The sequence below is a fragment of the Protomyctophum bolini genome (genome assembly GCF_963924005.1).
Source record: "Protomyctophum bolini genome assembly, chromosome: 7".
Lineage (NCBI taxonomy): Eukaryota > Metazoa > Chordata > Actinopteri > Myctophiformes > Myctophidae > Protomyctophum > Protomyctophum bolini.
In genome coordinates this window covers 18,837,139-18,849,425 of record NC_137868.1, presented here as the reverse complement: position 1 = coordinate 18,849,425, position 12,287 = coordinate 18,837,139, and the positions used below count along the sequence as shown (strand labels likewise).

At 41.5% G+C, this 12,287-nt stretch overlaps 1 protein-coding gene across 1 annotated transcript; it reads right to left on the bottom strand.

The window, feature by feature from the left end:
* Nucleotides 1–1,575: 1,575 nt before the first annotated feature.
* Nucleotides 1,576–12,245, bottom strand: clec3ba (C-type lectin domain family 3, member Ba). The gene is made up of 3 exons (XM_080767139.1): nt 12,034–12,245; nt 11,772–11,870; nt 1,576–3,145 (listed from the first exon to the last, which is right to left on the bottom strand). The coding sequence occupies exons 1-3, from the start codon at nt 12,128–12,130 to the stop codon at nt 2,745–2,747; spliced, it is 597 nt and encodes a 198-aa protein (XP_080623265.1). The 5' UTR covers nt 12,131–12,245; the 3' UTR covers nt 1,576–2,744.
* Nucleotides 12,246–12,287: the final 42 nt, after the last annotated feature.

The following is a 12,287-nucleotide window of genomic DNA, read 5'->3' as shown; positions in this document are numbered from 1 at the left end:
CAGTACATGAGTCCAGCACATTTCTGATGTCTGAGAGTGCTGCTTACGTGTTGTCTAAAGTAATGCTAAGATTTTTATTTGTATCTTCCGCCAAATATGCCTTATGGTTATGGGCAGCCATAATGTACTGTATGTTCAACAATCAGGCGTTTAACTTAAGTATTGCAAATGTCCACCTGTGAAATACAGACATTCCCTGTAAGACAAATACAAATGTGCATGCATGGAAGAAACCAGAGTCTTGGTGGTTTTTTCTTTCTGTTCTCTCACTCTTGTGAGTTGTGAGACACCATGTTGAACACTCTTGCATCAGACAGTTCAGAGAAGCACCTGCAGAGGGAGACATTGCAAACGGTATCTTGGGCAGAGCTATCCAAGTGAGATACTGTGTGTTCTTTAAAGCAGAGGTTCTCAAAGTGCTTGTTGGGGTCCCCAACAAAATGAGTTACTATAACTATACCATCACAATCAGTTTAACCAATTTAGCATTATTAAATGTGGCTATTTTCAAAGCATTTTTTTTTTTCAAATTAACACATACAGGGACTCTTATAGGGGTCCCTATGGCACAAAAGCTTTTCAGATGGCCGGTCCTTGCCATGGCCAAATACAGTAGCCTACATGAATTTGGGGGTCCTCAATATGAAAATGTCCATAAATTGTGTGCAGAGACGTGTATGTGTCAGTGGAGGACGGAATCTTGCTGAGAGAGCAGTTTTGCATAATGACGGAACTCCTCCATGTACCATTAAACCTGCTAGCCAACTGCTTATTATACTAGTAGTAGTGTGCAACTGCAACCACCACATAATCACGGTGTAACTGTACTAGAGGTGGATGAAGTACCCTGATTGTGGAAATAATAATAATAATGACTTGAAGGTAATATCTTACAAAGTATTGGCATCAAAATATACTTGTGAGGACCTCTGCTTGGATTCATGGTGAGTGGGGCACGACGATCTGCAAGCTCACAACGCGCTGCATGTGGACGCAACACTTGGAGCTTGTAGATCCACGGCTTGCCAAGCCGTGTATATCCACGGATATCCCAAGCCGTGTATATCCACAGTTATCCTCTCTCTCTCTCTCTCTCTCTCTCTCTCACACAGGACCAGAGAGAGAGAGAGATTTTTACCTGGCTGTAGGCCTACTATATTTTCACCTGTAGCCTACTTTGAGATTTTTCCTGTAGGCCTAGCTACTTTTAAACAGAGAGAGAGAGAGAGGGGGTGAGGTAAAGTGTCTATAGTTATAGTGAGAGTTGAGGGGGCCCAAGGGGGGTCATCAGCCTCTTTTGTTACGTATACAACAAGAACAACCACAACAACAGATCCACCTGTTGGTGGCGCTGTAACTGGCCAATGTGAATAGGGTGGGATATATTCCTCAGCCTAGTATGAAAGTCTGAGAGATTCCACATAAATTGCACACTGCCTTCATGATTTGAGTCATTTTCAAAAATCCACCTGTTGGTGGCGCTCCTGTTCTCCTGTTGAAGTAGACCACTGGCCTATGAAATGTGAACTTCCTTTTGTTTTGTTTATTTAAAGAAATGTACAAAGGCAATTTAAATAAATGTAAGCCACTTTAGCATATTTAATATAACAGAAATGCAATTAATATACGTGTAAATGGCTCAATTGAATAACAACATTGCTGTAATTTGCATCAGTTGAGTCCCAGTTTCAATGCATTGATTTATAAACAGTATGCAGAATGAGTACATTTAATTCAAACAAAAGTACAACTCAATACAAAAAAAGATACAATCAGGGAAACAGACCAAAAAGATGTAGGCAAATGTTCATTGGGCCTACCCTTTTCACATTTCAATCTAAACTACTACAAAAAAAGGAAAAGAAAAACCATACATAGATTTACAAAAGAGAAGAACAACTAACTGACAAGACATAAACTTAAACTAGTTCTGTGTGTTTACATAGATATGCCTAGTGACCACTTGTTGAAAGTGGTGGGTTCTAGTTTAGTGCTAACCAAAAAGAAACACAGCAAGAGGTTAGCTATTTCTCAAAAAGTATGTTTAGATAATCACATTTCAGTTTCCATACTCAAATAACACTAAGTACGAGCCAGCGTTTTAGTTAATACTAAAACGAAGTATCGCTTAAGGACAGTGGGACAGGATGGGGTTAGCAACTTATTACTAAACGTATTTTTTGTTACACCATTTACTAAACCATCACTAAACACAGGTATATTTTACCCAATGGGGGTTGCTGTTAAAAATGCCTTGTCATATTCAACCATAGGCCAGTAATATTGCATATCATTTTGTTATTAAACCCCTCTGGCATCTCACATTTTGTTTAAAAATTTGTCATGGGTGGTATGGCCAACTATTGACTTATTAATAAAGCATAACATTCATCCACATCTATACTCAATAGCACCGTGTTGATTAGAATATTTCTCTCCACAGAATGAGGATTGAGGACGCTATATGCATCATGTCCCTCTACTAGTCTAGACCAGTGCTTCTCAAACATTTTCATGTCAAGGACCCTCTAATTGATATGTATCTGGTCATGGACTGCCAATTGAAAATTACTTTGTGCCAGGGACCCCAGAAGATTTGTCAACTTTTTAGCAGATCTACAAGCTCACAATGCGTCCATGAACTTGTAGATCTGCTATTTTATTTATTTATTATTTATTATTATTTTCGAACAGCCGGTCACAGACCCCCGGAACGGACCCCACTATAAGAATCACTGGTCTTACTAGACAATATTGAATTCGCAAACGGAGGCCTTTTCGGCACGACAGCTCTCGTCGAACCATTTCCCGTTGGCTGTGGTGGAGAGGACAGCGCAGTTCTGGCCACGGCCGCCATCCGGCTGCAGTGTGATCTCAGTCTCCCAGTTCTTGAAACGCACGCTGGTCCCCGACTGGTCCACCCATAGGCCGTCCGTCACGATGTCGTTGGCGCCCAACCAGATGTGCTCGTCGGGGCTGATGCTCTGGCGCACGTAGTCGTTGAGCGCGTCATTCTGGTCTCCAGTCACGGGCGTGCTCAGACTGCCGCCCTTGGCGATGCAGTCCTCACTGGCGGCGTGGTAGGTCTTCTTCGCCGCATCGGCCAGAAAACACTTGCCGGGGATCTTCGTGCCTCTCAGGCAAACTGACAAGGGAAAGGAAAGAGGAGACCTGGGTAATCGATTCATACATGGATATATCGCGATTTTTAATGCCACGGTATATAAATCGAATTGCAAAGTACAGAATCGAGTTTTATTTATTTATCCCATAATAAATAATAATCTTTATTGTCCCAAAGGATATATGAATAATTAAAAGAGCATTCAGTGATTTGGAAACACACCAAGGCCCACCCTGATGATTGGCAGAAGGCCCCTCTCTATCCTGATTGGATGAAGGCTGGGCCACCTAGCCAAAAATGAAACCTAAGGTTTTATGACCCCAGGGGTTAACTGGGGACAGGGAGGAACTACTTATATGGTCAGCACACTCTATAGTAGGGAGGATTATCACAACAAAACAAAAAAAGAAGATATTTGAATTATGTGAAATCACTGAATATACCTTTAAGTCAACAGGAATGCTTTTTATGTAGTATCACTGGTGTGAAGTAAGCAAGGTTTATATCAGCCACATGACGTCTCACGCCGTTAACAAACATTAAAAGTTAATGTTAAATAAAATTATTGTATCTCCCCAATTTGGAGTTACATGGCAAGTAAGCTACAACCCAAATAGACCATATTTGTCATAGATAGATAGATTCTTTATTTTTGTGTCATGCACCAAAGGCGCCCAGCCCACATGGACTTATAGGACACACCATATCATTGCTTCAATATTGCATTGTGTACAAGAAACAGGTTTGTTTGGTCACCAACTCACCAAAAAGTGCAGACACCCTGGGGTGAGTTGTCTGGACTTTCGGGGTGAGATGTCTTCACTTTCCGGGGTGATTTGTCTTCACTTTCGGGGTAAGCTGACCTGTTCTGACATTCCATATGTTGATCTGACCTCATCAAACCCTGTACACTCAAGACACTGCCCCCGCTGCCACCCTTAAATCTCCATATATGGAGCTGACCTGTTCTGGCCAGTAGCTACAGAATTCATTCCATAAAGCGCCAGCACTCACCCAGAAGTCCGCCACCACCCAGGCAGATGCGTGCACACAACCTCAGGGTGTCTTACTGGTTAAGAAGATAATATAGTGAAACTTTAGCTAATGAACACAAAATGCTTTCACGGTCTGCAGCAAAATCCAGTGCTCATTTGGGAGAGATTTGGGCAAGACACGACCCCAAATTGCTCCCGACGTGCTGGTTGGTACCTTGCATGGCTTCCACGCAATCGGTGTATGAATGTAATGCACAATCTATGTAAAGTGCCTTGGATATAGGCGCTATATAAAAATTTACCATTTTTGCAGCATGTTACATTTCTGTGTTTTCACTGAAGTTGTGTTTTGACTTGCCAGTCCTTTAACTTTCCTAAGCCAGGATGCATGGACAAGCTGTTTCTTAGGGGACTGCCCATAAGGCCGACCTCCCGTCGTTTAATACAAGCAGATCACAAAAGCAATTTGTATGAGTGGGGAGTCAATGGAGGGTATTGCAACTCTAGATTCATCACATTATGTGATTAATCGTTGCCAATTGCAATTTGAGTTGCAAATTGCGGCCAACACACACCCCTGAGTCACACTGCATGGAGTTAACGTGCAATTATGGGCACTGTATTTATAGCTATTTTTGAAAGATCTTGAAAATGTGTCGCAAATTTGGAATATATATTCTTTCCGTGTGAACGTTTTTAACTCAAATCTTTGCTGGTCCCTGGTCCCTGCAACAACATAGTTTCTGATGGGGGTCCACGGCCAAATACAGATAATTCTGTGGGTCCTTGACGTGAAAAAGGTTGAACACCACTGACATAGAAACATAGGTTTTTCATAAAACTGCCAGGATTTAGAAGGCATTCGTATAGAATCGTCCTCTGGTCTAAAATGGCTTAATTCTCAGGGCTTCTGGGTAATCCAGTCCCAATGCAATGCCTATATATGTGAGTGTCATGGCAGCCTCCGTGTCGCTCTGGCGTCACATGGCGTGATGCACTGACGCCCGTATATGGTGACAGAGCCACAGGTTTTGCAGGTTTTCATAGTAATCTACGGTCGCAATTACTATGCAGAATGTCCCATTTCACACAAGTTATCAAATGTATAAATTGTATACAAATATTTTTGAAAATGGCAGATCTACAAACTCACAATGTGTCGCATCGCATGCTTGTAGATCAGCAATTTTCAAATGGCCGAAGTGTATATAGGGGCTTAATGTGGTTGATGTGTGTTAATTATAATAATCATAATCACAGAAGCATTATAATACACTCACAGGCAATTGATTGACTGGGTTTGGGACCAATGGGAGCCTTGACCACCCCCTCCAGCTTGGTGGTATAAAATCAGGCTCCACCCATTGTCCTCACTTTTGTGAAACTTCATGCGAGGACACACGGCATTATTTGAAAACTGCAAAGTCGTATCCTAGTTTGAGTCAACGGACAGGAGCGGGTCCTGGCACCCCGACTGCACTTCGATATTTGTTTTTCAGAGGTTTTCCAGAAAATTTCACGTAAGTGTTCTTCATTAGTTGACCGGCGAACGGCCCTAATTTTTACACTGTACTTTATACTCTCTTTGTTTAGCACGTGTCCTGCAGAAGGACGCGACCGCGCTCTTGATAGCGCTTGCTAAACTGAGCTACTCTGTGAACACAGCGAACGTGTTCCTTTTTAGCTTCCTAAACTCTGCTCTACTGTATACACAGCGGACGTGTTGACAGTTAGCACAGTTTAGCTAGGCTATAGCCACGGGTTACTGCTTCACTGTAAACACAGCAAACGTGTTCAGTTAGCATCCCCGCCAACTTTGGCTCCACTGTGTGTGTGTGCACAGCAGACGTGTCGACAGCGGCAAAGTACCTGCAACGCGTTTGCTGCGTACAGGTGTACGCAGCAAACGCGTTGCAGGTACTAGCTGATTTTTCCCTCTCTTTTTCTCTGGCCTAAAACTGTGTGTCTCAACCAGTGTTTCTGTAGCTTATTATGAGAAAGTCATTCACTTGTACTACAAATGTTTGCTGGATTTAATAATTTTGTTATTTTTATGGTCTTATGCAAATGTTGTTTGAATGTCGCTCATGTTAGCATTACATATCGCTCATATTAACATTTCATGCATCTTTCTGATAATTTAAAGTTAATTGTTTTATTAGTCCGGTTTGTGAATTCCCTGTATTCTTTCTTTGCTATTCTAGAACCACACACGTGTAGTCGTGTAACACCGAAAAGAGACTGTGGTGGAAAGTTGATGTGCAGAGCCGGTTCTAGGCCTTTTGAGGCCCTAGGCAACATATTATACAGAGCCCCCCCCCCCTCCTGCTTTGCCACGCCGGATAAAAATTGTAAATTTGCCATGAAAATGCTTCAATCTGGTGCACTTTGAGATCAAAATTAAGAAGCTAGGTGGGGGCCACATATGTTTATAAACAAATCACAAATGTTTATAAACAAATCCCAAATGTTTATAAACAAATCCCAAATGTTTATAAACAAATACCAAAATGTTTATAAACAAATCACAAATCCCATGAGACTTGGTCCTACCCCCCCGACCATGAGACTTACTACAGGTCAACTGGTAGTGGTCCTACCCCCCCCCCCCCCCCCCCCATGAGACTTACAAATCCCAAATGTTTATAAACAAATCCCAAATGTTTGTAAACAAATCCCAAATGTTTATAAACAAATCCCAAAATGTTTATAAACAAATCACAAATGTTTATAAACAAATCACAAATGTTTATAAACAAATCCCAAATCCCTTGGTCCTACCCCCCCGACCATGAGACTTACTACAGGTCAACTGGTAGTGGTCCTACCCCCCCCATGAGACTTACAAATCCCAAATGTTTATAAACAAATCCCAAATGTTTGTAAACAAATCCCAAATGTTTATAAACAAATCACAAATGTTTATAAACAAATCACAAATGTTTATAAACAAATCCCAAAATGTTTATAAACAAATCCCAAAATGTTTATAAACAAATCGCAAATGTTTATAAACAAATACCAAAATGTTTATAAACAAATCCCAAATCCCTTGGTCCTACCCCCCCGACCAATGATGTGGGTGTGAAGTGGAATAAATCTCTTTGAACAGACATCATTCATGTTTTAACTGGACACTGTGGAGGTTGACATCGGTTGAGCAATCAGCTCGTCAATATTACGTCAATTCTTTACGCAATTATTTACAACGCTTATTAGATCTTTAACTCTTGACAGCATAAAATTATACCAATATCATTTTACGCTCTCAAGAGTTAAATAATTGTTAAACATCTGCATTACTTAATTTACCAGAAGTCCACACAATTGGAGAATGTAGAAGAATTGTTATTTTGATCAACGTCTGCCTGTTATCTCTCCTAATGGTACAGCAAAATCTTATCCAACGACATGAAAAGAGGCTAAATATCATCAAATGGGTGGTTCCGTGGCTCAAATGCCCAATAAATAAATAATGGGCCTTGATATAAAGAGGGTTGATAACCACTGATCTAAATGTACAAACTAACATACAGTAACGAAAGTTTTCAAATTAATGTAAAAGTAGAATATTTGCCCCTGAGATGTAGTAGTGAAAGTGAAGTAAAAGTACTGGAAATACTCAAATAAAATAAAACTTTCCCTATATAACAACGTCCAACCGTTTGTGTAACTGTCGTGCCAGAATGGTATACCCCTGCTTTAAAGAAGTAGTGTCACATTTTTCTGGACGGCGAAGCTATGCCCAATTTTGGTCCGAATTCAAAAGAGAAAGTTTTCTTTTTGGGTTTATTTTTTCAGTTCCTATTGACAATGAATGGTGAATTTATGTCATAGATATGTCTGAGCAAACCGACATACGTTACGTCATGATGATGTACGATCAGACAGACGAGAGCACCCCTCACTTCACACAGGTGTGATTTTTGAGTGGTGCAACCACTCCTATAGACGGCTATGCGTGTTCCTGGGTCCCTGTGTCTGAGCACGGAAATAGCGTTATAGCGTTTGTTCACCACCAAGTGTCACTGTTGCACAGCCTAATACACAGGCAAGGGAGGAGGGCGTGCCTTGTACAGTACAGTGCAGTACAGTACCACTCACTTCAGACAGGTCTGATCTTTTTATAATATATTTACTTTTTTTGTTTGTTTTTAAAGGAGAATGATGCCTGGTGCTTTTGGAACCCTCCTCAGAACAGCGGGGGGGAGAGGTACAGATTTGGCTCCCTGCCTCTCCCCGGCCTGTGGACACTGCAGACCGGTGAGTGTGTTGTTACAATGTTACAATCATGTTATTACAGTGTTACAATGTCATTAGCGTTACAATGTTATTGCAAGGTTACTACTATGTTGTTATAATGTTAAAAACAGTTTTCGAGGGAATTTGAGTTCCTTAAAATCTTGAGGTAGTTGCACTTCAATATATATTCCCCAATATTTTTTACTTCTACTAACCACAACATCTCGGATCCAAATATTATACTTTTACCTCCACTACATTTATTTGAAAACATTAGTTACTAGTTACTGTGCAGATTATTTTTTATATTTATTACAAAACATACATTAACCACTTAGACCGGAGGACTACAAATGCCTTCTAAATCCTGACAGTTTTCTGAAAAGCCCATGTTTCTATGTCAGTCGTTCTCAAACATTTTCATGCCAAGGACCACCAAAAATATATGTAATTGGCCGCCGACCCCGATCTGAAAATGTTTTTCCAGTGACAACCCCCCCCCCCTACAAGCTCGAAGCTTGTAGGTCTGCTATTTTTCAATAGCTATAAAACCAATACTTTTGTAGTTTTGCTGAAGTACATTTTAAATTCTGGACTTTCACAGAAACAGTATTTCTATACAGCACTATTGATACTTTTACTTAAAGGACAACTTTTGATTTTTTTCAACCATGGTTCATGTTTTAGGTTATTAGAGAAAGTAAAAGATGAGTGTACATTTTCTTTCATTTGCTACTTTCTTTCGTTTTAGCGATTTGTATCTATTTTTGACATGGGGGTGGGGGCATTCGAACATGGTGCTAAATAATGTTTTCTACTGTCAAAAATAGCTAAAATCGTTCAAACGAAACAAAGCATCAAATGAAAATAAACCAATTAAACACTCATCTTTTACTTTCTCTAATAACCTAAAACATGAACATTGGTTGAAGAAACCTTCAAGTCAGAAATGAGAGTACTTCCATCAATACTTTTTAATAGTATTCATCATTGCTGTTAGAAGATTTTTTGTAGCTACAGCATTGCAGTGGCAAAGGCAATACCTTGCACTGCGAGCTGTTGTGAGCTTGTAGATCGGCTATTTTCAAAATCTTTGCCTTTCTGATGTAATTACCAATTTGGCTAATGTTTGATCATTTTTGGGGTTGCTTTAGACGCAGCAATGTCTTAGTTTATTTTTATTTGTCATTTCAGAGATTTAAAAAAATAATAAATGTATTGGAGTAAAAGCATATTTGCCTCTGAGATGTAGTGGAGTAGCAATTAGGGCTGAGCTATGCCCGATTGTGGTCCCAAATCCTAATAAATAAATAAATGTGCCACGTCTCTGTGTGTGTGTGTGCGCGCGCGGTTGTAATGCACGTAACTCAAGAACAACCGCAGTTTGCCCCACCGACTTCAAACTTGACACACGCGTTCCACACCCCCACAGGGAGTGCAGTGCCCGGCCTTGAGTCGGTGGCATACACCGTTGTCCAGAAACAACACAAAAGGCTCTGGTCAGGCTCTGCCAGTGGACCTAATGAGCCCAAGTCCCTCACCTGTGCAATTTCCAGTCTCTGCCTCAGCCAATTGATTGCCACGGCAACCCCACACCTGTTAATTGATTACTTAACCAGTCCACTTGTCACAGTCAGTTTGCACTCTTCAGGCACAGACAGACAGATGCAAAGACCTCCATATACAGTATGGGCACAAAAGGGACCCGTTAAAACGGGTGCTATGACAAGTTGACAACGGGTATTATTAGGTTCCCTAGTTGCATCGTTCTCAAGTAGGCCGATGGGCACGTACAGGTGTAGTCATTTCTAACACTTGTTTTTAACACTTTTTTTTGTTTATTTACTTTTAAAGGAAAATTATGCCTGCTGCCCTTGATGTCTGGAATGCTCCTTGGGAACGCCAGGGATAGGGTCGATGGTCTCCCCGCCAGGACAGTGACCTCAGAACGCCGGGGGTAGGGTCAAGACTCAAGGGTCTCCCCAGCCGGTCAACGATAGTGGGCGCGCTATGTTGTCTGGAATCCCCAAATGTACCGCTCAAGCTGGTACATTGAGGTACATTAGGCCCATCACAAGTATTAATACATTATTTAAATTACAATAAAAATACATGAATAGTGAAAGTATCAGATCTACGAGATCAAAACGGTTTTGAGCTCCTAGATCTGCTACTTCCACTACATTCCAACATGGGAACGAGTATGACGATTATGACTATTATCCCAAAAGTATTGCGATTATCACAAATACTTATGTAGTAATTGTGATGGGCCTAAGGGTGTGTGTGTGGGCGTTTGTGTGTGTGTGTGGGGGGGGGGGTTGCCTGTGTCTGTGTGTGTGCGCGCATGTGTTTGCCGTGTGTGTGTTGAATCTGTTTTTGATTGGCCCGACGCGACGTGTAATCTACGAGCATGTTGAATTTGGGGCCCGACGTTGACAACGTTAAATCTACGAGCTGGACGACGCTGGATCTACGTCAGTTATAGTGTAGTTCTCCCCGGGGTATGGGTTGAATCTGGGATATCGGGCATAATGGGCAGGCGGGTCGTGCAGGAACTGGGTTGTGCAGGAACCGGGTCGTACCCAGCGGTCCCTCGTGCGACCCCCGTCCATTGTGCTCTGGTACCCGGCCTCCCGTACCAAGGTCTTTAGTCTAGTTTCTCTCTTCTCTAGTTTCAGGTTTCAGATTTCATCTCTTCACATCTCTTCAAAGTACCAACTGTTGAATATCTTGTTTCCTTCCCGCCAGGTTGGCCAAATGTTTTCCCTATCTTGTACTTTCCTTCCCGCCAGGTTGGCCAAATGTTGACGTTTCTGTTTGATTAACCTCTTTTTGTAGTACTTTTCAGGTGGCAAACGTTGAATTTGTGTCACTCTTCTAGTGACTAAAACTAAACTAAACTACTGATAAATTAACAGATATTAATTAGACGTTGTGGTGGTGTGGATGTTAATGCACGCATGCGTGTGTGAGTGTGTTTCATTCAATGAAACAATTGACGAATTTCATTTCGCCGTCTTTCACTTCGCCGTCTCAGAAAGTGAAGACAACTCACCCCTGTGAGATGTCTTCACTTTTGGTGAGTTGTCTGGACTTTCGGGGTGAGATGTCTTCACTTTCCGGGGTGAGTTCACCGGTATTCATGGTGACCTATATCCCTTGGAGTCTGTGGCTTCTGAAGCTTGATTTGTACGCACAAAGTACAAATCTCATAAGGCTGATTTGTTGTGTGCTATTTTCAGCAAGTGACGTGCAGGGTCATACAGCAGAGTGTAAATTCAGCATCACACCCTCCTCCCCTGTCATCCTTGACTAAAAACGAACAGCTGCTCACCATGTGAGATCGTCCTTCCCTCCCACACATTTATACGCTCTAAAAACCTCATTGACACTAGTATACACAATACCTGTTTGTAACGCTTGCTGCTCTTTCAGTAAATTCAGCTCCTGAACAATGTCATTAATCTGTTTCTTCATCTCCTCAATTACAGCATTGAGCGCAGCGTCTGTTTGAAGTAAGCAAAAACGGCAACACAGCCAACACTCATGTTTATTTACAATCCAATCCACTTCATGTATAGACCACATTTAAAAACAGTGTTGTTGAAAAGTGCTGTACGTACTACGTACACTCAAAGCTTTGCTTTGTCAAGATAAAAGCAGTCTTACCTTTTCTGCCATTCTTTTTCTTTGGGGAGTTCTGCTGGAGTGTGGAGTGTGCCAACAGCACAACACACAGCATGAGGAACATATCTCTAGAATCCATAGTGCTCTGCTCACAGTATCAATGCTCCAGTGGAAGTAAATCCAGTTTTGATAGATGGAAGGTGAATAACAACAGCTCACTGTGGCTACTACGAGGACAGGACATGGACTGCATGTGTTTTACACAATGAATGTTGGCACAGCGTTGCACAAGGAAG